This window comes from Symsagittifera roscoffensis, chromosome 3 (assembly GCF_963678635.1).
Source record: "Symsagittifera roscoffensis chromosome 3, txSymRosc1.1, whole genome shotgun sequence".
Lineage (NCBI taxonomy): Eukaryota > Metazoa > Xenacoelomorpha > Acoela > Convolutidae > Symsagittifera > Symsagittifera roscoffensis.
Genome location: NC_087064.1, coordinates 9,885,945 through 9,912,998, shown reverse-complemented (window position 1 = coordinate 9,912,998; position 27,054 = coordinate 9,885,945). Strand labels below are relative to the sequence as shown.

General features: G+C 35.9%; 1 protein-coding gene across 2 annotated transcripts; it reads right to left on the bottom strand.

The window, feature by feature from the left end:
• Positions 1-450: 450 nt before the first annotated feature.
• LOC134842920 (uncharacterized) lies at positions 451-26,653 on the bottom strand. 2 transcript variants are annotated; one of them, XM_063859449.1, is made up of 15 exons: positions 26,451-26,653; positions 25,631-25,981; positions 17,994-18,239; positions 15,303-15,534; positions 13,597-13,722; positions 12,168-12,405; positions 11,410-11,636; positions 10,794-11,159; positions 9,930-10,360; positions 8,453-8,674; positions 7,575-8,110; positions 4,165-4,478; positions 2,661-3,771; positions 2,047-2,261; positions 451-707 (listed from the first exon to the last, which is right to left on the bottom strand). In XM_063859449.1, exons 2-15 carry the CDS (start codon positions 25,657-25,659, stop codon positions 633-635), a joined length of 4,368 nt encoding a protein of 1,455 aa, XP_063715519.1. In that variant the 5' UTR covers positions 25,660-25,981; positions 26,451-26,653; the 3' UTR covers positions 451-632. The 2 variants fall into 2 exon arrangements, with proteins under 2 accessions (XP_063715519.1, XP_063715520.1); XM_063859450.1 differs by lacking the exons at positions 15,303-15,534; positions 17,994-18,239; positions 25,631-25,981; positions 26,451-26,653 and adding an exon at positions 14,253-14,527.
• Positions 26,654-27,054: the final 401 nt, after the last annotated feature.

The window sequence follows — 27,054 nt, the reverse complement described above, 5'->3', positions numbered from 1 at the left end:
ATGTCAAAAGTTTTTTGAAAACCACACCAAAGTTCAAACGAAAACTCAAAATCCGAAAATATTAGATACGACCTCGGAAAATCTATTTGGCCCAGTTAAAAAAGACCCCAACTAATCTACCCCTCTGCATATAGTTAGAAGCTAGTCACGAAAAAATCTGTCATTATAGGCAGATAAAAGATAGAAAAAACTAGAAAAAACGTGGTATATCATTAGACGCTAGTCACAAAAAAGCAGATAAATTATAGGCACTACTATAGGCAGATAAAAGCTGAAAAAAACTTGAAAACAATGACACATTTCTACCATTGCTGTATCTAGAAAGTATCCTGGTTGCGGAAAAAAGAAGTCGCGTTGAAAACAATGACTATCGGAGGTTTCTGCGGTTTAGTTGTCAAAAACGTTGGCCTCGGATTTCATTCCCTTCATCTACTTTTACTTCAGTTGTAATTAAGGCATAAAATCAATTACAAATTGCAAACTGACAAATTTAAACAAATTAAAATTATTGTACAAAATCTATCACAGTTTATTTCGGCTGAGTGGTTCAAACACATCCCTCGGAGCCCGAATGCATCAACTTAGCCCAATCAAGCTCTAGCTCTTACTGTTGTCCATTTTGTTAATTAAATCTACAAAAGATGGTTCATTTTGGAGCCGAAGTTCTTCACCACTGGTTTACGTTGATCACTTGAAGGAACGAATTTCTGAAACAAAAACACATTCGGGTAATGGTCGAAGTTAATAAAGACTAAGCTCACGAAATTTGGCGAACCACAATTTGGAAAACTAAACGGTACAAAATTAGTTCCAATCTGAATTTTTTCGGTACAAAATACCATTTGATCAAGAGCAAAAATTTCATACAGCCAACAGACGGTTGGAAAAGTGTCAACGAACTGCCTCAAGTAACCAAAAAAGGATTGATTTTTGTCCACTTTTCTCAAAAACTTTTATTGGTTGACACTTGTTTGATTAAACTGAGACAATAAGCAACATAGATAGCCCGTTGCTGTGCAAGTAGCACATAACGTTTCGACCATATTCTATAAAACTGGTCGAAACAAAAGTTTTCTAAAACTTTCTTTTAAAATTAATTCATTTTGTGTGTGTGTGTGTGTGTGTTTTTTTGTGCTGATAAACTCTGAGCAACTAGATTCCGGGCTCTTTTGGTATTCATGGTAAAATAGACATACTGAAATACAGCTGTCCTTAAAAATAACAAACAATATTTTTTTGCAAATTTTTTTTTGAATTTTTGAAGTCTTTTATTTCCAACATGGACCAGAAAAAGTTTGTAAACTTATTTTCTAGTTTATGAAGGCTCTGATAAAAAGCTCATTGCTTATTTACTACTAATCTGCGGCTATCCTTCTATAATGAGCTACTCGCTCGCTTTACTTGCTCGAAATTAGACGAAAAATCAAAAATGCATACCAGTTTTTCTCGTCACTGGGAAAAATTTTTTGAAATGTTTTGAAGTCGTTCGAACCATGACTGAAAGCGCTTGAATATGATATATCTTTGAATCAAGTCCGACGATGATTTGTGCTACCTGATTTTGCGCGGAAAACAAAAAAAAGGAAAAAACTAAAACAGTCGAATTCAAAGCTTCTCCCCATTTTCAATGGTCGGATCAAAAACTCGAATAATGAGTAATTCCTCTGATCAATTGTAATGTTGTTATAACACTAATTTTCATTTTTGAAAAGAACCTAACCAGAAATCGAAAGTCAAACCCAAAAAAAAACAGCATGAACAAATTTCAAGACGTTTTCCATTTCAATAATTTTTCCTGAAAGGAAACGAACTTAAGTAAACTACACCATCTATGTCTTCGTTTCGTTCATTGTCACTTAAAAAATAATACTACAAGAGAGAGAAAGAGAGAGAGAGAGAGAGAGAGAAAGGGAGGAGAGGAGAGAGAGAAAGGGAGGAGAGGAGAGAGAGAAAGGGAGGAGAGGAGAGAGAGAAAGGGAGGAGAGGAGAGAGAGAGATGAGAGATAAAGAGAGGGAGAGAGAGAGAGAGAAAGAGGAACAAATTACCTTGCGTGTTGAGCTAACTCCCTTCCCATCCGAGTCCGAGCTCCCGACCGCAGACTCCCCATCTTCGTTCGTGTCGTCGTCGGGTGCCTCGGGTCGAGAGGGTAAATTGCGAATGGGTCTGCCGACAGTGGCCGAATCCGTGAGGCCCTCCCCTGTTCTCGGATTGTATTTTGGGCCCTGTTTTTTCTTGTAGCGAGATACCACTTTCGGCATTTCTGCAAATACAGTATAAAATATATTTCTAACACCAAGTTTTTAACAAGAAAATCAATTTTTGTGGTTAAGCACTAACAACGATTATCGAAAGATTCTGAAAAAAGGAAGCCCGATAGTACTAGGGAGAAAACACGATGACTTCAGAAAAAATACCCAAACAGATTTTGAAACAAAGTATGCATTTGATTTTGAAGTACAATATTTAGTCTAGTTATCAGAATTAAATCGTGATAACGCTACGTTGGTTAATTTTCTGATTGCAAGATTGCTTGTGTAAATAATTAATGTTTGAATAGAAAAATTTTTCCTCATTTTTACAAAAAAAATGAATTTTACGAGCAGAAAACGACAAGCTTCAAAAACTTTTTTTACATAGCAGTCAAGGAAAAATAACTAGCCTTCACTCATTGCCCATACAAGGTCACTAGTAGACGCAGCCTTCATCATTTTCTGATTATCGCCACTTCGACTACTTGAACAATCGTGCGATTTCCTCACTCTAAAGTTGCTCAAGTTCGTATCATTGTATGCTTCAAAGAGAGCGCGCTTCGCCTTTACTGCACCTGGAACTATTTTGTTGGGCGACTTCTCGTTCGGCTCGTCTACGCGTTCCTTAGTCAACGCGGCGCTCTCATCGTCTGTCTCGACGGCCATCGAACTGTTAACCGACTCGATACCTTCGACTGCGGATCCATCAAGAGTCGAATTTAGCGATCTCGCCTCCAAGTTTGATACGCTACGAGTTCTTGGAGGTTTCGGAGCCGCATACTTTTTAGCACTTGAGGGTCGAGAAAGATTGTCCATACTGCCGACCGATTTCAGTTTACTCTTTTTAACAAATTTTGGCGAACCAACCGAATTATTAGGTTGATTTGTCTTCGATCGTAACTTAGGCGAGTTAGCAGTTGGCGAGGGGTTCCCAAACGAGATGTAAAAGTCTTGATCGTTCGGTTCTGGAACATACAAAGCAAGCTCTTCTTCGTTCTTACTTGGAGCTTTCATTACGTCATCGATATTTATTTCAGTTTCACCATTCGAACAATGTTTTTGGCTGGATTTGGCTTTGAAAGATTCGATTGGTCTCCATTTACTTTGCTGATTGACAGGTTTCTTCACTGCAACTTCTACATTTTCGTCTATTTCTTCGCTTTCCGATTCTTTCGGCTTAATGCGATACTCATCGAATTCTTTCGACAACCGTTCTTTAGATTTTGTTCGTTTTCGAGCGGGTTTCGACCTCCTGGTACCTTCACGACTCGCTTCTGCTGAAGTGTTCTCATTGTCTGTAAATTTAGGAGGAGGTTCAATTGAATTCATATTGCCGACATCTTTGTTATCTTCAGTCTGAACTGATTTTGATTGGCCATATTGAGTCAGCCAATCGCATTCGCCGACCAGGACAAGTTGTGACTTCACCTCGTCGAGGCGCTGCACAAGCGATTCGTACACAGATTTCAGTTCACCAGGAGTGCATCTTTGAAAATCAGGGAGTCCAAAATTCTCTCTACTCTAAAATTACATTTGCTATCAGCACAAATGAAAAAATAATTTAAAAGAAACCACCAATGATACCAAATGTCAAGAAAACCTAGTTTAATACAAGAAGAAAAAAATTTCAAACTTCATTGAAATTTCGCTTTAAAAACTCCTCGAAGCTGGTAAAAACTGAAGGATTCGAAGTGTCAACGCAAACTCTGGGGAATTCCTCACATCAAAAACGTAAGGACTGAAAACTGTTTTACCCACTCTCAGTACTTGAAAAGCTGCAAAAGTCAAGCTGGCAAATCAACAAGTTTTGGACCGTCTCGGGACGGTTGTCTGGTTGAATTTGTTTGGAGCAAGATTTGCTGCTTCTATAATAAGAACCCCCCCCCCCCCCCTCTCTCTTTCTCAAAAACTAACCATATTCACGGGAGTAACCGCTTTTGGAGTGGCTTGACCACTGGAAGCAGTAGTTGCAAGAGACACGCTGCTACCCCCGACCCCTCCCCCGGCGGCCACACCCTGTCGCCAGGTCTGCACTGTGTTATACTTCATATTGCTATCCAGGGTCGTACTGTCCAGGGGTGAATGGCTATCCAGGTCTTCCATTTTGAGATTCAAATTCGGATCTGAGAGTGCAAATTCAGCCATGGCTACCATGTTATCCATCTCCACTCCGAAGTGATCGAGACTCGAAGTCTCCGATCGGATGCTGATGACGTCAGACATGTTGTCTAGAAAAAAAATCAGGTAAAACCCCAAAAGCAATCAGTTGTACAAACACGCAAAAAAAAACATCAATGATTAATGGCATATTCAGTTTTTTGACAAAAAGAAAGCCAGTTTTTTGACAGAAAAGTGGTTTGAAAATTGTTGCTGACTTTTCTTAAGTCAAGGGTTTTAATTTTTAGAGCTCTGCCGAAGTACCAAAATTGCACATTTTTGCAAAAATTGTCGTTTATTTTTCTACCTGTATTTTTGAGCCTTTCAAAAATCTCGCTAATTGTGCGGGTGCTATTCCTTCCAAACTTATTTATTTTGACACTGAAGTCAGCAAAGAAAACATAGACACATATGCAAAGTTATACTTCGCATACACAAGCAAAAATATGACCGATAACGCTACTGGGAAAACTGAAAGAGTAAAACTTTGAGTCTACAAAATTTCTCAAGTGACGCACAATTATGACGCTTTGGCAGTACCAGTCAAATTAACAAAAAAAGAAATTTCCCAACTAACATGTCTCAATTTATAGAGCAGTCTAAGGAGCAGTAACAACATGAAAAAAATAAATGTAATAAAAAAATGATTTTTTTTTAGTTTGAGATTTTTTGTGAAAACTCACACGCCAGATTGAATACAAAGTGATGAGTTTTGCTCCTAGTATCAAATCAAATCTGGCATAAGCTTCCTTCAACCGATTTGGAACGATTTCTATGACGGATTAAATCTCCTCTTACGCGTTAACATATCGCGCGTTAATTGTCCCAAGTTGGCCAAAATGGCAACTTTTCAACCCCAACAAGATTGCTTGTATATCAAGGCAAAGCCCATATGTTCCTACTATGCCCCTTAATCTCTATCAAATAGTTTTTGGGAAAAAAAATAGTGAAAACCTATAAAGTTTGGACAATATCAAAGATCAATTGTAAAAATTTGAGTCGTACGAATTGATACAATTGATTAGCTATAGTCTTAATCTATTTTATATTTGAAAGCGGGCTTCACTATCTCGCCATGTTTAAGCTTTTTCAACGTATTATTCTTGCATGTTTAAGCTATATCGTATAATGCAATGGTTAAGATTTTTTTTTTGATTTTCCAATTTGATTTTAGTAGTTATTTTACCGAGTTTAAATTAAGCAGCCCAATATCGAATTAGGGGTTGCAAATTTGGCTTCCAATTTTGAATGCCCGGATCATTTTGGTTAACGAGATGAGACGATTTTTGAGATTTTTCAATAAATTTTCAGAAATTTAAAAATAACAAAATATTTTACCAAACTTGAAGTTCCCAACCCTGTAGTTGGGTGCTGTCAGATTACTTAAGGAGTTACAAATCTTGCCTCCAAAAATGACTGTTTAAATCCTTGTAGGTTTCGAGATATGACGTTTTTTTGTGATTTTTTCAAAATTTTTTAGAAAACTTATATTTTTTTTTCGCAAAATCTGAAATTCCCAACCCTGTAGTTGGGTCCTGTCAGAGTAATCTCAGAGATTGCGAATCATGCGTCCAAATTTGACTGCTCAAATCTTTGTAGTTTTCGAGATATGACGTTTTTTGTGATTTATTCAAAAATTTTCAAAAAACTTAAAATATGATTTTTTTAAATCTGAAACTCCCAACCCTGTAGTTGGGTACTGTCAGAGCACTAACAAGGATCGTGAATCTTGCCTCTAAATATGATTACTCAATTCTTTGTAGTTTTCGAGATATGACATTTTTTGAGATTTTTTTCAAAAACTTTCAGAAATCTTAATTTATTATTATACTTTTTTTAAAATCTGAAATTCCCAACCCTGTAGTTAGGTCCTGTCAGAGTACTCTCAAGGATTGCGAATCTTGCCTCTAACTATGACTGCTCAATTCTTTGTAGTTTTCGTGATATGACGTTTTTTGTGATTTCTTCAGAAATTTTAAATTATGATTAGTTTTTAAAAATCTGAAATTCCCAACGCTGTAGTTCGGTGTTGTCAGGGCACTCTAAAGATTTGCAAATTTTGGCAAATGCGAGTGCTCAGATGCTTTTAGTTTCCGACCAAGAACTTACCTACAAAGAAATTCAAAAAACTTGAAACTACTAACTCGATGAAGTTACAATCTTATTGTCAGCGTACACCCTGCCGTCTCAAATCTTGCCTCTTAATATGAATGCTCAGATCCTTTTACTTTTCGAGATATGACGTTTTTTTCATTTTTTTTTCCGGAAAACTAAGGTTTAAAAAAATCACAACATTTTGAATTCCTAACCCTATAGTAGGGTGCTCTCAGGTACTCTCAGTGGTTGCAAATGTGGCAAATGTGAGTAATTGGGTGTAGTCAGAGTACACTAAAAGTTTGCAGATGTTGTTTCCAATATATGCAGTTTTTCATGAGCTGTCAAAAAATTTCTAAGCACCGGAGGTGCGTTAAACGCTAGTTCAATTTTAAACGATTTGTTGAGCGGGATGATTCGCCACGCATAAATAATTCGCGTTACGTTTTCAACATTATGAATAAAATGTTCAAATCGCACATAAATTAGTCCAGCGCTTGGTCAAATTGGCAATTTTCAAACTCCCAGAACTTTGCAAAAAATGATCGGAATTGAGATAACTTTTTAAGTTTGACTTTAAGGAGTCCATATCTCGAACGGGAGATAAACAATTTTTGTTAAAAATTGTTATTTCGCTTGCCGAAAATTGACTGAATAAAAAAACCACACCGAGCATAAATATTCCGTTTTTTGGAAAGTCGGAACAATAACTTTATAAAAAATATCACAGGTGAAATATCTTTCCAAATTTAAGCTCAGGGCAACAATATTTTTTATTAAATAAAAAAAAAATTCCGTTAAAAATGGCCAGTTAAAAAATCGAAATTTGTCTGAAGAAAAAAAAGTACCCCGAGCACAAATATTCCGTTACTTTTGTTACGAAAGTCGCAACAATAATAGCCTGTGTTAAAATCCTTAGCATTGGCTGTACTAAATAGCTGGTTATTGATCAAAATGAACACATTTTATCGCAACAGTATCTGCGTCCCAACAATATTTGCGACTTAGGTTGAAAAAAAAAGATAGTTCATACTTTAACACAAGCATTGCTTGTGTAATTAAGTCAAACTCACCATTGTCGTTTTCTGCCAATAGAGTAATATTCGAACTGCGACAGGAGCAGCACTGGGAGCACAAGTCCACATTTGATCCCTCTCCACCGCCTCTCCCAGCCACGCTGGAGGCATACCCGGAATGCACACACGAACAAACGGACTCACATGTCGACAACGGACGACGCTTTGACCTCAGTCCCCTCGCCGACGGAGGCGTTTCGTGGGGAGGGCGCGGAATTACCAGTTCACTTTCTTGCCCTTCCCCATAATTCATATCTTCGTTTTTTTGAGACGGGTAAACAGACGATCCGCCGATCGTTTGGCGTCGGTTCGAGTCCACCGCTCTTCCACTGTTTTCGTTTTGATGACGTTGTCTAATTTTGACAACACTTGGAGGTAACTCGCCTCGAGCGGTTTGCAACGAGGACACTCGAGGAAGTGGCTGTGGCGTGTACTTACTGAAAGTGTCGACTTGATTGCCGAGAGCCATTCGTTTCGGGATTGCAGGCGGGTCCGCGGATAGCTCCGACATAGATTCAACAGATAATCCGTTACTATAAAAACATAATATATGTATTATTACTTGTTCATCAAGGCACAAAGAACCTTTTACATTCATATTTTCTGTCTTATTATCACTTGCTGAAAATTTAAACTTGAATGAAACTTTGTTTCCATGTGATTTTAATTAAGTTTCGGAGTTTTCGACAAAATTATACAGAAAATTTTAACTTACAGGCGTTTCCCTGCAATTTGAAATTTTATGTTTTAGGAATCTTGGAAAACTTAAACTGAAAATTTTAACCTATAAATAAAAGAAATTTTGTTCTAAGTTTTCCTAAAATCATTTCTAAAAAATTTTGAAAACTGAATTGATTGATGAAAAACAAACAAACCTGTTAACACCGTAAATATCCTCCCCCGACAATGTGGCTGTTTTCTTAGGAGGGGGTGGGGGCGCTTTTCGTCTGGGAGGTCCCCCGCTCAGACCCACACTGCCCCCTGGCTCGGCTAGTTTCCGAGGCACCGAAGTGCGGGGGGAGGAGGAGGGGCCTAACAGCAGGTCAGATGACAGTGTTAAATCGTAGTCGTCGCCGTGTCTTCCCTCAAATTTGAGACTAAAAACAGATTGAATCAAATTAAAATTCCAAAGTGGAGATTTTGAGATGAAATCAAATATTTAAAAAATAGAGGTTTTAGACACAAAATAAAATCTCGATTTTAGTTTTTTTGCGATGAAGTAAAATTTCAGATTTTTTACCGGTTTCAATGAACGTAAAATAAAAATATCCTTGGATATGGGGATTGAAATTGACGGCTTTATGTTGGGAAAATATTGAATTTTTTGTTCTTGCTTCAACCAGATTTAGCTTCATTGCTGGAATGGAATTTGACTGTGTAAGTCCATGAATGCTTACCTTTTGTTTCATTGAAACTAGATTGAAATCTTATTTGGTCTTCTTATTAAACGACTGTTTTAGCTTTTTTGACCGCCACCTCTGGAATTCAAATGTTATCTGCAAACGCCGTATTATGATGATAAATATAGGTATACTCAAATAAGAATATGAAAAACGGATATTCGGTTACTGTGCAACTTCGGTTACTGTGCAAGTAGCCCAGAATGTTCTGACCATAGTCGTTAGAAAACTAGACGTTTTAGAAATTTTTTCTTCCAAATTTGTGGAATTTTTTCTGCTTAGTGTGATAAAAAGATCTGACGTAAAAATATAAGTTAGGCTTATTAGACAGTCATAGTAATATATGCAAACTGGTCAAAAAATTTCAAAGTTTTTTTGCAGAAAATTTTTGAATTTTTTGAAGGTTTGGTTCCCAAAGTGAAGCTAAAAAAACTCCAACAATTAGTTTTACTTGCTTAAAATTAAAGTTTTAAGGTCTTTAACTAGGCATGATTCAGCTGTTGTAAGCCTGCTGGCTTGCTCTATTCGCTCGAACTAAGACGAAAAATCAAAAAATCCAAATTCAAAAATTCCAAATTATTTATCTACCACTCAACTTTTTCCGATTGGTATTTGTGGTAGCTGGTTTTGTATGGAAAGCAAAAAAAAAGAAAAAACTAAAACACCCGAATACAAAGTTCTTCCCCATTTTTCAAATGGTTGGAGCAAAAAGCATTGAGGAGCTTTTTTGAAATAATAGTTATCTCTTGGAAAATTCATATTTTTTTTCGTCGAAATTCTGCTTTCGGAGCAAAAAAAATACACTAAAACCATTGATCATGCAAAATACATGAGTAGTTTTCAGCAAAACTCAGCTGTCAGAAAAAAAACACAAAAATTGATGACCACGCTTATAAAAAAAATAAACGACACAGCAAAAAATGCACGAAAACCACAATAAAAAAGTGCCTGCCTTGAATTTTTATGCTGATCGTAGGAGTCGAAATTTCTTTCAACGTCAGTAACAATGTCAGGGGTTGAAGAATAGGACATCACTCTCAAGTTAGACCGCGCCAGACCCATCGATGCTCCATTCGGCTGTCGCTTTCTAAGTCGAATGTCTTTTCTCGCCCCTGTTGCCGGGACGAGTCCGGCGGGGGTGTGGGGCGAGTTACCTGCACTTTCAGTAGGATCAAAATTAGACGAAGGAGATGGCAAATCTTCGTATATTTTAACATCGGCCATGTTGAAGCCTCCGCTGAAGTCGGAATTCGCGTCTTCGTCGTCATTTGAGTTGATTCGGCTGTTCGTCCCGACTTCTTTGCCTTCGGGCGAAGTCGGAGAGGATTTTTGAATGCCGTTGATAGCAGATGACACGTTTTCAGCGCTTCGATGTTTGGACATCTGAAACATATAAAACTGGTATATACGACAAAATCTGCAGAAACTGTTTGTTTGTCTGAGATTTTCTGTGATCAACGCACACAAAAATGTTTTAAAAAAATTAGACGAAAAAAAATTGGTTCTCAATTCTTACGAGCTGAAAAAATTTAACCTCTGTAAAAACATTGAGGACAAATTTTTGAAAGCATCAAGTCCTCAACTTCGGTTAAATAAGGTTAGAGCAAACATTTTTCCTAAAAATGGGAGAGTCCCTAATGCCACAAGGAACGAATGCCTGATAATTATGTCAGTCACTCAAAGTTCCGTATTCAAAAGTTCGAAAGAAGTGAACGAGAAAATGAGCAAGTTTTGCACAGTTTAAACGATAATGATTGACTTAAAATTTTCGCCCATTTGGTCATCCTGTTATGAGAACAGCACCTCAAAATCTCACCGGAGCAAAAGATTGCAAATTAGAGGAGGAACTGGTGTTGGTTGTCGGGTGACTCAGAACCGTCGGCAGAATCGTGTGATCAATCATAGACGAACTGACGTCATTTACTCCTCCAGCTCCCACCCGTGTAGACGAGGAAGTAGTGATGTCAAAATCACTGCCCCCGAAATGAGTACTATGCTGAAGGGGGAGGGGTCGAGAGGGGGTCTCTCGGAGGGAGGTCGAAAACGGCTCGTCCAGCACTCCATCAAGTGATGGACTGTGTTGGAGTTTCTTTCTCAGTTCCCCCACTTGGATCGGAGAGGAGGTAGTAGCGGGACTGTTGGAGAAAGGGTCGAACGGACCACTAGCGTATATGTCGTCGTTCTGGAAAAAAGCAATTTTCCTCTATCAAAAAATTCTTTTCACTATACTTTGAATTGTTTGGTTGCCGAAATTTGGAGATGAGCGCACGCCGCTACTTTTCAGTAAAAACTCTTATTTCATACATTATCCAAGAAAAGTTGAGCTACCAGTTTTGATGTTTTTGTTTATAAAGCTAAATCTAAGGAGCCTAAATACAGAGCAATTTAAAAAAAGAAGAGTTTCCAATTAAATTTGCTCAGTAAGAACTTGCCTTGTTGCGACTCTTGCCTTTCATGAGGCCAAAAAAGGACAATCGTTTCTTCTTCTCCTTGGTCCCGTAAAGTGGAGTCGAGGGCGCGGACATCTCCAGTCTGCGTCCTGTTGCTGCTGCTCCTGATGATGTTGGGAGTCCGAGGGTATTGGAGTGGGATTGGGGTGTACTCATATGAAGCTGATGTTCACTGCCATTTGCAAGGGGGCCATTGATACTGCGGGAGGCTGTGATGAAACAAAGAACAACATTTACATAAGTGATCTTTCTCGTTTTTTAATGTCTATATTCTCCAAAAGTAGACACTGATTACATAAAGAATTAGACAGGGCGTAGAAAACACTGCCGCATTTCGATATGGTAAGGTACTCATTAAAACTTAACAAAGAAGGTACATCAACTTCTATATATACAAAACTTGCCAAAAAAATTAAAACAAAAATTAAAAACTGAAAAGAATCAGTCAATTTATTTTTCACACAACGGAAACTAAATAATCGAGGCACTGATTAACATAAACAACAGAAAGCCACCAAACTTACCTTGTATGGATTAGGTAAGGACGACCTTGAAAAGAAACAAAACTGAGCTATTCCAAAACTGACTCGACAAATCAGCCCTGGAAGGCTTTTTAATATTAACATTATATGAGAAAAAGATTCTGACTTGTTGTTGCCCAAAAACTATAAAATCGAAGTAGCAAGACGGTCCGATGATGATGTCACGACATCAGCCGAGAGGAAATTTGATTATTTTACCTTGACACACGACAAAGGAAACTCCGACAGTTACAACCAGTCGTGAGATGTCGTTGATTGGCTGCGAGGACGACGCCACATTCGGAGCAGGTCCATTGGCCAATCGGATCTCCCGTTGACTCTTATCTAACTTCTTGTTATGGCAGACGATGTTCAATAAATCTCTGCATGTTAAGAGAGGACTGATTCTGATGACCATTTTGTTGTTCAGCTCGGGAATCGTGACGTCAACTTTCACCTAAAGTTGAACACATTCAAGTCATGAAATAATGGCGCCTAATTGCCCCCCTTTTGCTTAATTTTGCGCAAAAAATTCCAAAAAAATACCATTCAGGTAGCAAGGAGAACCTTGATTTTGCATTTCCGATAGATTGCTTATCGATTCGATTTTCAAATTTTGCTTTATTCTTAGAAAATGCTAATTGACCTTGCATTTATCTTTCAGAAATTACAAAGACTAGATTGGTTTTGGCTTTTTTTTTGGGGGGGGGGGTCTTTTTTCTCCCACATACTTCAAATAAGTATCAGTTTTATGAATTAACGAGTGCTTTTACAAGGCAAAACATTTGGAACAAATATGTTTCGATTAACCTTATTATTCATCGCCCTTATTTTCATAAGAATCGGACAAAGTACACAAAAGTTTTAATAAAAAGATTGCAGGTGGGGGAAAGGATGAAGAGCCTAGCTTGAAAGACGCTTCGAACAATATATTTTCTAATTATTACCGTTGCGATAAGCCAGGGTATTGCAATCGGGTACTAGACATTTTTTTCCCGTAAACAACTTTATTCACAGGACTCATTCATCACCTCGACTCATTCATCTTCTGAGATGCTCAAGTTCTTGAAAATTCAAATAAAGCTAGTATTACTTATGTAGTAATTATTTAAAGCCTGTTTCAGGTTGTAATTATCTTAAAAATTATCAATTTGTTTTCGGGTTCGTGGTTTTCGTGCTAGTTTCTGCTAGTTTTTGACTGCGAGGGTTTTTATTGGTTTATTTATAAAGCATGGGTTTTATTCCAATTTAAACAGTTTTTGCTGTAACTGAAAGTTTACCTTATAAATTTACCAAATCTGATTTTGAGTCATTTTTTCTTTTTTTTTCGTTTTTTTTTAAATTAAGTATCAGTTTATGTTAAATGTACTAAGTCAACTTATACTGCGTAGTTTCGAGGGCAAATTATATCCGTATGCATTTATGTGTTTCCATTTGGATGGGTCGTAGAAACTTTTGAAACTTACAATATTTTATATGATAACAGTTTCGGCTCAAAATATGAAATTTTTTAAGTAATTTTTTCAAGTGTTTTTCTGTTCGGAAATTTTTGACTTCTGTCTTTTTTGTCATTCACTATCTTGTAGCTCGATTTGTTTTTTCAAATTGCAAGTGTTGCCAAGCTCCGCTTCGCCTTTGTGTTTTTAACCTGTTGAGGTGGTCCCACTGGTTTGCCTTCGGAGGGGGCGTTGTCGGTGGATGCACCGAGAGCTTTCTTTGAAGTCTTCTCGGTCGAGTACCCACCGTGGTTGTTGTTCATTTCATGCTGCATGTGCTAAAATAACAAGAAAACCCCATTGGCTAGCTTCTAGAAATATTTCGCAAAGAAACTTTTTCAAAAAATTTCAAGAAGGAAACATCTAATAGCTATTCAGGTTTATCAATTGAAACTTCACATTTCGTAATTTAAATTTGGGGCGAACAAACCTCTGAACACACAAAAGTCCTTTTTTGTACTTTTTATTACGTATATTTTTTGTCCATCAACTTTGTAGTTTTTTCTATGCGGCGAGCGAGTCAAAACATTCAAAAAAAGTGCCAAAAAACAACAGTTTTGATACTTTTTACATAGAGACGATTTATTTATGAGTGAAAGGAACAATATACGGACTGTCCAGTTCTTTAAAATAAACTGCCACGAGAACAAAAAATTTTGGAAAAATGTTTACAGAGCAAGGAAATCAATTTGGTCGAGCTAGAAAACAAAGAAAAAAAATCATAAATATATTCTTGATTAAAACATATAGAAAAAGAAAATTATACATAAATACATAATTAAAAAATTAAAATGAAAACTCTTCGTACCTTCTTAGAATGAATTTTCATTTTCCAACCATGTAAACAAGTTGAATGTATCGAAAATTGAAACTTTTAACTGAATTTATCGCGTTCTAAAATCATCTCCTGCCGATTAAATACTTTCAAGTTTTTGGTAAAACTCATTATATTGTGTGTAATTATATCACGATAAGGCAAAAGTTGCAAAAATAATGAACTTCATCACAAACTATTCTACCATTTAAGCAATAAATAACTTGATTAGCTAGCAGTAGTAAATATTAAACAATAGCAAATAAATTACTGAACCAGTCAAGTTTGATATTATTCTAGAGGGCTTTGCAGATTCTATTACCAATCTTACCAAACTAACAGAACAAAATCAATATAAAATTTGTATATTGTGTTCTATTATGTAAAAAAATGACGTGAAAAAAAATACACCAAAATAGATGATTGAGCGAAAGAATGTTGGTAGTGTAGTGTACTGAAAAGAGAAAGACAAAATGAACAAAAGAATTGTTCACGGTTGCGGAGCTTCGGATCATTTATGATAGTCATCATCGACAAGTGTTCCTCTTAATCGAGGAAATCAATGGAAAATTTTGAACTTAAGATCAAAGAGGGAACAACAGTTTTCGACCCCCCCTTTGGTACTGTTTTAGGAGAAGAACTTCGGGCCGAATCTCTCAATTTTTTCCAATGCGCATGTGGCGCCAAAACATTTTAGTTTTAAGGAAGAAGCACGCACCAAAAATCCAAGGTTTTGGTTTAAAAAAGTTTTACCAAAAAGTGCCACAGACGCTATTTTTACCACACTCACAGAAAGTTGCAGAAATTAGCTTTATGGCAAAATAGGGCTGAAAATTTAATGAATTTAGGTAATTAATTTGTTCAATAAAAAATCTGACATTTTTTTTCTTTTTTTTCTGCTGTAGCAAGTTAACCTTGTGATTATTGCTTCTAACCCTAAAAGTAACAATCACAATACTGGGTTGCAGTAACCCTCCGCATCTTATAATCCCATATATACAACAGATGCGAATAGTTTTGTAGATAAAGTTAGAATTTACTAACCTTCTGTGGCGCTGTGTTATACTTGTTTGCCGCGCTGTTTGTCCCGTTGCCGCCCGCCCGCGTGTTCCCTTTGTGTTTTCGGAAGGACAGCCGGAGAGTGCCATCGGGTGATATGTCTGCGAGCAACACAGCCGCAGGGGGCAGTTCGTCCCCCTTGTGAGTGACGACAACTCGGGTGGGGTCGAACTCGTACTCGCTCGCCAGCCGCGAAACCACTTCGTAAACAGAGGTGCTGAAACAAAATACTACGTGCAAAGATACAATTTGATTCAGACCAAAAAACTTGTTTTGATGCCTACAAATACCTTAGATCTTACGTTTTTGGTCCCACCACCCTCGAGGGTTGATAAAGAACTATGGCTTAAGATGTTTTTTTTTTCACCAAAAACCAGATCTGACCAAAGTAAACGTCAGATCATATCGAGTGATATATCACATCAAAGTAGAGATTTGGATTCAAAATAAAAAACCCCAAAAAATGTCTAGGTATCGAGAAAAGATTTTAGGACTAATTTTCAGACGGAATGGGAAAATAATTGAAAAAAAAAATACTTTTTCAAATTGTTTCAGTTCAATTTTTTGACCTTAGTTAGGCTCATTTTATCTAACTAAGATCTATTTTCAAATCATTAAAGCTAATTAAAAAACGGCACAAAGTTTGAGAGAAAACACGGTTTTTTTTTCACTTTAAAACCAAAAAATTTCTCGACATCAAAACACTAAATCTTTTATAGACATCAAAACACTTTATTTTTCTCATCATAAAAACACTATATTTTTGACAATAAAACACTTTTCTCGACATCAAAACACTATATTTTTGAAAATTGACATCTCATAAAACTGTGCATTGCCTCACTGGCTTTTGTAGTGGGGAGTTCCACACAGCAATAAAAGTAGCCTTGATCACTACCCAAAGTAACTATTTTTCGATATGATTTTTGATGGCAGGACCATAAATTTTCTCAGAAAGTTTTTGGAGCGAATGAATAAAAATCTCAATTAATTTGTTTGAAGATTTGTCTCTGGATTCCAGAGACCTGCAAACTCCAAATTGCGCGCCTATCACAGTTTGGCCTCGTAATGCTTCCAAAAAAAATGCTCAGAGTCAGTTTTATAGATTTGTATAGTTTTCTCGAATTTTTGCATGCCATGCAAACACGTCTATATTCATTGAGCAAAAACGCATTCTTAAAACCGTGATAAAAGGAATCATCTCTTAGTCTGTTTTTGAAATGGTATTTCGTGATAAAACTTTTTTCGTTATCTATAATAATCTTATAATAAGCCAAAGCTCGCATACTAATACTCGAATATTAAGTTGTCTTGATTTAATAAACTATAGACACAGAGATTAAAGAAAATTCAACCCGTTGCGCCATAGAGAGATCTTAACACTCAGCGCCCAGGACCTGTACCCGTATTACACCCGTGTCTTTAAAAGCGCAGACCACCAAAATGAAACAAAACTACAAACAGATCTTGATAACAGGTGACGAGATCAACACATGTGTAATAACAGGAAGTGGTATACTAAAACTACAAAGGTACGGAGCGTTTAGTGATTAGAATAGTGGTTTTCGTCGTACCATTCATACTAAATAGATTTGGAGTTATTTGAAATCAAATATCCAATTTTAGTTAAAACAGCGCTATTTAAAACCACAGATTCAAAAATGTTTCCGCAATTTAGTGCTTAATTGTATCAGCATATAACAGAAATGAGGACAGTGTGAATAATAAAAAATGTCAAACCATTTCTCCTACTTTACAAGAAGAATTTCTGAACTCAATCCCATCGTAGGATACCAAGTGTGGTTCAATTCCGATTTTTTTTTTTTAATTTCAATAAAGTTGTCTGTGCTGAGAAAAACTGATCTGGCAATTTTTGGCGTCCTCCTCACCTAATTCTTGGATCGTTTTTCGATTTTTGTCAATTTTTTTTATTGTTTGAATTTTTTTTCCTAAATCATTGAGGTCGGAACAGCAATTGACTTTCGTTTCGTTTTTCACATGAGCCTTCATTTTAATTTAAATCTACTTAGCGCTGCATGTAAAATGCTCTATTCTGATTGGCTGAAAATTCGAACTCAGAACCAAGTTAACATCCTCCCCCCTAAATGGATTTGGGAGGAGTATGTTAACTTGGTCCTTTATTTTAAAGAATAAATTTGCGTACTATGCACACACAATCAATTCAAGCACACTGCATAAACAGGTGATCAAAATCATCAAACAGAAATAGCACTTCAAACCATATCTCTTGATGCTACTCCGTTACCATTTAGACCATCTTTCTCATACATAAGCCAGCAAAACTTATAGTCATTATAATCATCTCAGCGGAAGTCCGTTTTTTTTCGGAAAGTTATCAGCAATAAACATGGTTTACTGATAGGAGCCAAAAACTTTCCAGGTTCAAGTTTTTCTAGGGTTTTTTATCGTTGGCTGAAAACTCTGTTTGTAAACATGTTGCTGAACGTACACATGATGCTCAACTTAAACTGAAAGGTGAACGTAAACATGTTTTTAGATCCCTTCAACTATGCCCATGTGCAGTACCAATTCATCGGTTAAGCATATGTGGTTTTTTTGAACTAGTACGAATCTTCCTTCCCCTTTTGCAAAAGGGGGATCGTTAAAGAGATCCTGTGACTGCTGTAATTAAAACCTTGCTGAAAAGCAACCCACTTGTTTGGGAAGGGGCGAGATATGAGCTGTCCGCTTGGAAGGGCGATGCGGAATGTCTTGGGCAGCTCCATCACGGGCGTGAAGTCCTGGTCCAGGCGGGAGAAGAACACGTTGCGGTAGTTGGGGTAGAGTGCCGCCAGGGGCTCGCTCTTGTCTCCCCCGTGCTTGCCGCCTCCATGTTTGCCCCGCCCAGTGAGAGTGGGGGTGTCGAAGTAGTTGATCTCGGAGCATTTGTCCCCCTTTGACCTGGTTTGGAAAAAAAACTTTAGACATACTTGAGCTGCACCAAAACATTTGTCTCAAATAGAAAGATCCGTTTTTAAATCTAACATCTGATTAAATGCACGTTATTCAATTAATTAAAATATTTAAAGTGTTTAAATTGAATTGCTGTTATACAAAGTTATTACAAACTTATCACGCGAAAAAAAATCCGCGTAGAGCTTCAATTCACAAAAGAAATTGCGTCATAAGAAATTAGATTACTAAAACATCAGCTTAACCAGAAAAAAAAACATAAGGTTAATCTAAGCACAACAAGACTGCTCGTTCATCTACAAAAATGTTAAGGTAAACTAGAGATGGAAGTATTTAACTTCTTTTACCGTTACAGTATGACCAACTGACATGCCTCAATTGAAGTTGGAACGCATGAATCCACAGCTTACGAGTGTAATAAGAGCGCAAAATTATGCGCGTTAGTTATCCCAAATTGGTCAAATTAGCAATTTTCAAACCCACATAACTTAACGCAAAATGATCACAGGTGAAATATTTTTTCAAAATGTAAGCTCCAGGCACAATTTCTTTCAATTTTTAGGTGGTAAAAATGTGTCAAAAATGCTCAGTTAAAAATTGACCTCACAAAAAAAAACCACAATACGCATACATATTCCGCACTTTCTTCAAAATTCGGAACAATAATGTTAAAATAGTTCGAATAGTTCCTTTGTTGGAAAAATTCAAATGAAAATTTCGAGGCCTTGATGTCTGGTATAGCTTAAACAAACAAAAACTGTAGTGCTTAAACATGAGGAGATAGTGACGAACGCAACTAAATAAATCTAACAAAGACTGATCGTATCAGAGCAAAGGCCTGAGTGTTTCGACTGTCCTGAGCTCGAATATTTTTTTCTAAACGAATTATTCAGGCTTCGAAGATCAAAATTTAAGTGTTAAAATTGGAGTTGTTAATGGAATTATAACGGCCAGTTAGCTTATTGCCTCGATTCAATTTGGTCGCCATTTATAAATAATCCGCATTACACTTTCAGCATCAAAGTACAAAACAAGACAGCTTGTGAAATAGGTTTTTGAAATGATGTTGAAAACATCAATTAAAAAATTGATAAAAATTAAAAAAAAAATTCAACCTCAGGCGATATGCTAAAAAAAATGAGGTTTTTAGTATCTAGTGACGTAATATTTACACCAAATATCTTGCCTCAAATTAATTTGGAACAAATTATGAGCGGAGGCGGACTTAATAGTCATTTACTTGTTAAAACCACGAAAATGCTTGCGCGTTGATTGACCCATATTAGCCAATTTGGCAAGTTTTAAGCCAAATAATTTTCGAAAACTACTCACAGGAGAAACATTGTTTTAAATTTGAGCTTAAGGGGAATACATTTCATATGGTATAAAAGTTTCGTTCAAAATAACTAATTTAGAATATGAATTTAATCTGCAGAAGAAAAAATAGTCCGAGCACAAAAACCCAGGAGCACAAGAATCTGAGAAGCATTTAAAAACGAACGCAAACATGAAATCAAACGAATTTTAAGAAAAATCACGAAAAAATCAGGTTAAAAGCTATTCGAACCGATCGAGTTCTTTTTTGCACAAAAACAAACAAGATTGCTCGTATCAGGGCGAAGCCCTGAATGTTCCAACTGCCTTTTAAGGTTTATGGAGCAGTAATAACATTAAAAAATTCAATGAAATAAAACAAAATGAAAAAAAAATCTAAAATTTGAATTTTTGTTTATAAAAATCATCCCCCCCACACGCCATATAAAGTATAAAAGGATAGATTTCGCTCCTTATAACAAACCAATTATGGCAAATAGGCTTCTTTTATCCAATTTGGAAAGATTTCTAAGATTGATTAACTCTCCGCTTACGCGTTAATAACGCGAAATATATCGCGCGTTAATTGTCCCAAATTGGCCAAAATGGCAATCTTTAAACCCCCGTAACTTTACGAAAAATGATCACAGGTAAAATATCTTTTCAAATTTGAGTTCAAGACAACAATATCTTTCGATTGATTAAAAAAAATTCCGTCAAAAATGGCCAGTTAAAAAGTCGAAATTTGTCTGAAGAAAAAAAAACCCACCCCGAGCACAAATATTCCGTTACTTTCGTATCGAAAGTCGGAACAAATAGTCGATACCAGCTGGGATGAAAAATTTATGAGCTAAATTAAATCATCTGAAAACAAACTCAAATTTTATCGTTGTTTTCATGATAAAAAATGTTTTCATTAAAACACAACTAATGTAATCCAATCTGAAATGCAATAAAAAGTCCTAAAAACTCATAAAAACTGCAAAAAACCGGTAAAAGCTTCTCAAAGGAAACAAAACAAACTCAAATTATGTCACTTTTACACAGGTGAATTGAAGCTTGGCACCATTTGCGACACAACACATTCAGATTACATCAAACAAGCGGACATAAAATGAGACAAGGCCACTATGTGTAGAAAAAATTCAAAACGGTTTGATGATTTTTATATGTAAACCTCGATTTTCATAATTCCATTTTAAGTCGTTAACACGTCAGCCAGTGTTGAATTAGCATCGAAACAAAACTTACGCAGCGGTAAGTCAGCTAAAAAATACTTTATGAGACACCAATTGACGATTTGCACAAACAATTTGGAGCTAGTAAACATTTCAAATCTCGAAATTTTACACTCGAATTTGTATTTTGCAATCAAATGACACTAAAAAGTCAACTAAGATGATATATTGAATTCGTCAGAACTTTATTCCCATGAAAAAATCTACGACAAAAAAAAGATATAAAAATCTACCACAAAAAGACTCAACTAAATAGATTAATTAACAACCAAAAACAATCAAAATGATTAACAAAATGATAAATAAAATGTTTTTAAAACGTTGACGTGCTTAAAAAATGTCATTAGTTGACAAAATCGCAGTGTTGACAAAAAAGAATCAAGTTATTTTATTGAAAAACTAGCACTGATTTGATTGCGCTGGCTAATCGCATGCGTAAACATATTGATGTTCATTTTCCCAAACCTAATTTTTACCCAGATATAATGCGGAGTTTCACATCACTTTCGATGGAAAACTAAATACCACAGTTCGAAACATAAATTAAAACTCTTTCAGAAAAATTAAAAAGATCGTTGAATTTCCCTTGAGTTTTTCATAATTGAATGAATCGAACGTTTTGGTTTACTTTTAATAAAAACTATTTTCATCGAAATCTTATACCGTGGAAACAAAAAACTATTGGACTTCAGTTGAAAAAGAATGTCGGATGAGAAAAAAGATTTTTTTTCTGAAAGTCTTACAAAAATCAATTATGTTAAGTAGAAGAAGGAGTGAAGCTAATATTAATCTCCAATTAATGCTTTCTCATAACTAACATTTACTAATTGATAAAAACTAAAAATCAGAACTTTGAACGAAAACTGGTAGTCTGAAAGTTGCAAAGTGTTCCATAAAACTTTTGCTGAAATTCTTGAAGCCACATAAATTGCTTGTCCAACAAAAGCATTTGGGGTTGCCAAAAAGCTCTGTACTTTACCACTACAAACTTGAATGAATATTAAAATCACAATTTGAAAAATTGCAACAAGCAAGAAGTTGCCAAAAATCGAAAAAAAATCAACCCAAAAGGAAAATTTTTTATAAAATGAGAAGCTTATTCATTAACCGTCAAAATACAACAACAACAAACAAGGCCCCAAAAACACATAGAACATTTTTTTTCGAAAAAACCTAACCAGAAGCAACCACACTCTTGAGTACGTCAAATTCTTTTCAAAGCCTAAGACATACAGACTAAAATTGAAATCACATCGATGAGTTTCAAACATTTATTTTTTATCCAATTTTTTATGGACATAAATATAAAAACTCGGCTGTGTAATCAACTTGATTTAGTTGACAAGAAAAATGCTGAAAACTAATTTTGACGCTAAGTTGCTAAAAACTAATCTCATGTACTTTCAGACGTCAAAACAAAACACAATCATGCACCCAAAAAACTTTAAATATTTCTTTAAAAATAGAAATCCATTTCAAATAATTTTCTTTTTTTAAAGGTTTTACAAAGTGAGTGAAAACCAAAAGCACATACTCTATATGTAAGCTGCTCGAAAACAAAATTAAAAAAAAATGAAAAATTAAGCCGCTAAAAACTCACAAAAAATCAATAAAAGGGACTAAAAACTAAGGCATTTTCAGCTCTGGAACATAATTATAAACCTTATACCTTTTCGGCTCAACAAGTGCAACTCGATTAAAGTTGGAGGTTCTAAATTAGAGATCCTTAAGTTGAAACTCGTGTGAACAAAAATTTTTGCGTTCTAGTTCCTGGTTGCTTATCGAAAAGCGAAACTTTTTGAATACACACAAATGGAAGAGCCGTCCTATTAATACTGCAATAAATTATAATAACCTGCTAAACGTAGCACATAAAAATATTTAACTGAAACTAAACAATTCGAAAATATTAAAACTTGAAATCATTGTAGTCTTTTCTTGAAATAAAAAAATTTCGCCCCCAACTAAAAAATAGACTCGATACAAGCAAAATGCTGTACTCGCGCTCATACCATATCCATAGAAAGCAACTGCCTAAAACAGAACAGTTTTTGTTCGGACTATCGTTGCAATGAATTAAGACCAATGGAATGATTTTTTTCTCTCCGATTTTGACTACATCAAAGAAAGCTCTTAGGGCCTAAATGTAGTTTCATTTCAAAAGCTTTTCAGTCGTAATTCTGATTCCAAAAAAAATCAAAAAAAGTTTGAGTGGAAAAAAAAACGTGCGAAAGAGAGAATTTGTTATTTAAATCTACTGCGTTTCAACGTGGTTTGAGCTGAGCTATCATCAACTTATGCCAGCATATTTTATCCAATCAACCCACTCCCGGAGCTTACAAAAATGGAAAAAATGAAGGCTTTTGATTTTGTATTTATTTCAACTGCTTCTATTTATGTGGTCGCAACTTTCAGTGCTGCTCGCACAGCAACCGATTATCCTTGATTATTGATAAATTTAGTTTACAGCTAAATATTCAATTTTGATGCAAAATTCCACAACATGAGGATCCCACACACCTCTTTAGACATAACATCCGTAAAAAATTATTTAATAAGATTTAAAATTTTAAAGCAATAGTCCAAAATTAACGATTTTACAAAAAAAATGACAATATACATTTTCAATAACTAGTTATTTCAAAAAACCGCCATTTTCTTTCAAATGAAAAAAAATCCTCAAAATAATTTTAAAAAAGCATGCAAAGCGCCAAAGTTATGCTGATACAAATTCAGTCGATATGAAACCAACTGAAACATGAAAATTAATTTCAATCAAATTGAGAACATGCGAAGCTTCAGCAAGCAACGAAATTGGTTAAAGAGCGCTCTATAAAAACGAATAAATACTAAAACAAAAGGTTGCACAAAAAAATCTGTATGAAACAGAGGATCGATTCTGCTACTTGCTGCGGAATATTCATTGTAACCATTCAAAAAATAGACTTTCAAATGCGGAATATTCATTGTAATAAAATTTGTTTTTCGGCTCGAGTTTTGTTAATTCTTCAGCTCTCCTGATATATAGTCTAAATCTAATGCACCTGCTAGGTGATGCGTTTTGGGCATGTTACGGAAGAAGTTGCAAACACGCCCAAAACGCATCATCTAGCAGTTGCATCGGATTTAGACCATATATCAGGAGAGCTGAAGAATTAACAAAACTCGAGCCGAAAAACAAGTGACAAGCCTAGATGAACCAATTGAACAATGCCCCCCCAATCGAATTAGAGAGGATATCGTTCACTTAGTTGAAAATAATACTTTTCAGCCAATCAGATTTGAGCATAGTACATGCAGGCCTCACTGCTTGGTATTGCCATTTAATTTTAGGGGGAGACTGTTCACTTGGTCTATTCAGGGGAAGATTGTTAACTTGGGCCGCGTAGACGTTGGCTGAATTAACAAAGATAAAAAGGTCCTTGTGTAATTAGCATAAACTGCCCTAAATACAGTAGCCACTGCAAAAAAGAATCGGATTTTTTTTGTATAATTTTTTGAGCTATATAGGGCCTCAATTTTGGTCTAAAATGCAAAATAGTTTGCTCCGTAGCTCATGCGTGTTTTTAGAATGACTAAAATGAGGTTTTTGAGTGACTAAAACCAGCCAAAATGACCTATTTTTGGGATAAAATTTAGAGTCTAAAACTCGCAAAATAAATTGCACCAGTGGTGAATCTAGGTTTCCTCGAGGGGATCGGGATCAGGGGCGGATTTTTCGTATTATGTTGATTTTTTAATTCGACCAAATTGACTTTCCGAGCACTCCCAGAACACTATAAAGACTCTATTCTGACAAAACTATCTGCGCTGCAGGCAAATTTTTGAAACAACATACCAAAAATGTCGTTTTTGGGCACTTTTTTAAAAGTTTTGACACAACCCTTCAGAATTAGTATATATTGGCGCCTTTATAAAAATTTTAGGGTTGGTCGGCCCAAAATGGACGTCACAAAATAATACCAAGAGGGAGCCTCCTTTGGTTAGTGAGTGGGTCAAAACACTGGTGAGTGGGTTGAACCATCCGTACCCACCCCAGAATTGCTCCATGTTTATTCTTGTCGGAATCCTTATTCTGATCAGTTTTTTATAATGTTAGCTCGTTATGGATAGACGCGTTTAAAACTTCCAGTTTTGCTCGTTTTGGTCTGATTAAATTAAATCAGCACTGTATTAGAAAACAGCTCCCTTTTTGCCCGCCGCGACTAATGTTTCGACCATGCCGCGGCAAATTTTTCGACTACCGCGTTTAATTTTTCGTCCGCCGGGTCTAATTTTTGACAGCCGCGACTAATTTTTTGAACATGCTGCGACTAATTTTTTGACCACCGCGACTATTTTTTTTCGACCGCCGCGACTAAATTTTCGATCATGCTGCGACTAATTTTTCGACAGCCGCGACCGAAATACGCTATTTCTAGACTCAGTTCTAGACTTAATTATAAAAAATTTTATATCACCCATGAATTATTGCTGTTTCATCGCTACAAAATTGATAGTTTTTCCAGCGCTAAGTTGGCGATAATCCATCGATAAAATTTGCTATTGTGTCAATGAACATCGATAACTCAACCCGGGCTGAACAATTTGCACTAAAACACGTATCAAGAAATGTTTTCTTAACTTAACCATTTTTGCTTGAAAACATCTATTAAAAAATTGAACGAAAAAAGTTAACAAGTAAAAATTTTGAAAAACAAAAATCAAAAATGAAACAAACTAAAAGCCAAAAAAATTATGATCAAAACACTTTCTGGAGTGAGCGGTCACGCCGCTTTATTCCTTTTTTTTTCAAATCATTGATCAATTTTTGGTGGGTTTCCCTACCTTCTGACGAGCCGACGGAAAAAAGCCATTCCGCCGGAATGTTCCCTAGACTAATGTCCCAATAACGATCAAGCTAAGGCAGTGCAAACAGGTCAATAATAGGCCCAATTTCTAAGAACCGTTAATCGAATTTTAACTATATCAGTCTAAAGTTGGCTTTCACAATGCAATTGTTTTAATTTGAATGAAGTAAGAGAACATTTGAAGGTGATAAATTGCTGTTGAACTATTGAAAATGCAGAGTTAAGTTACGATATAGGGCTAAAACATGGTCGTTTTGGGTGCCCGAATATCCATAGAGGTGCTAATTAGGCTAAACTGTGGCGTATTTAGCAGCGGGGTACGGAAACACTTCAGTTTTTGTGGTTAAACGGCGCTTCTGTCTGAAATTACTGGGATAATATATGGAATTTATGACTGTTTACAGTTGATTTTGTTCCTAGTCAAAAAGATTTTTTCATGTTTCTGATTTTAAAACAAATATCTCATGCGATAATTAATCTACTATACGAAACGAAAAATCTTTTTGTGCTACAGCTCGTAAATTAGGGAAAGGATTTAAGTTTCAAAAGAATTTCTAGGCAAATTCTCTAAAGGATTTCGATACAAAAGGTAGAATATTTTGTTTGAAAGTCTCAATTGTGTCGAAAAGGTGCAAAGTTTTAATGTCGCTTTAGTCTTTAACAGCCATTTCAACTAAACTCAAGTGGCTAGTAATTTTCATAGCTGTCTAAATGAGACAGAGAAATCAATCTTATAGTTTTGATATTCTCCCATATTGAAGCGCAGCTCAGAAAATTAAGGATAACTTCTGATTTACATTCCGAATTCCCTTTCTCGAAATTGAAACTTCTTCAGGTTTTTCGATAGAATTACAATTATTAGTTCAAAAGCAGCCAACAAAACACAAAAGCGTTGACAATAAAGAAGCCAAGTTGATCCCTTGAACTCATACTTCAGTTCGAGACTTATTTTTGAATCTATTAGGAATTGCGAATAAAGTAGATAAGAATAGCCAGTCAAGATTACTTCTTTCACTTTCTGGTATTTTCTCTCCAGGTAAGCCAATCTTGTCATAGTTGGGAGCTTTTCCGTGTTTCATACTTCCCCGAAAAGTTATAACTACCTGTTTATAACACCGCTGGGGGAGGGGAGTCATGTTAATTTGAAGTTAGTTCAACAGTTGGTTTGGGTCCAAATTGTGGTTACCTTTAAGCATTGGATTTTCAGTTGATAGTTGATTTGCAGCACAGGTAATAAACTGTTAGTATTATAACCACTATTAACCAGGTGATTTAACCAGCGTGCTAGTCGGTCGCGGCTTCACCACATGTGTTCCGAAACAACAATTCAATTATAAGTGCACCTCGCAACAAGGCCCATACTGTGTCTAATGTTCACCCCACTTACACGTGAACAATCTT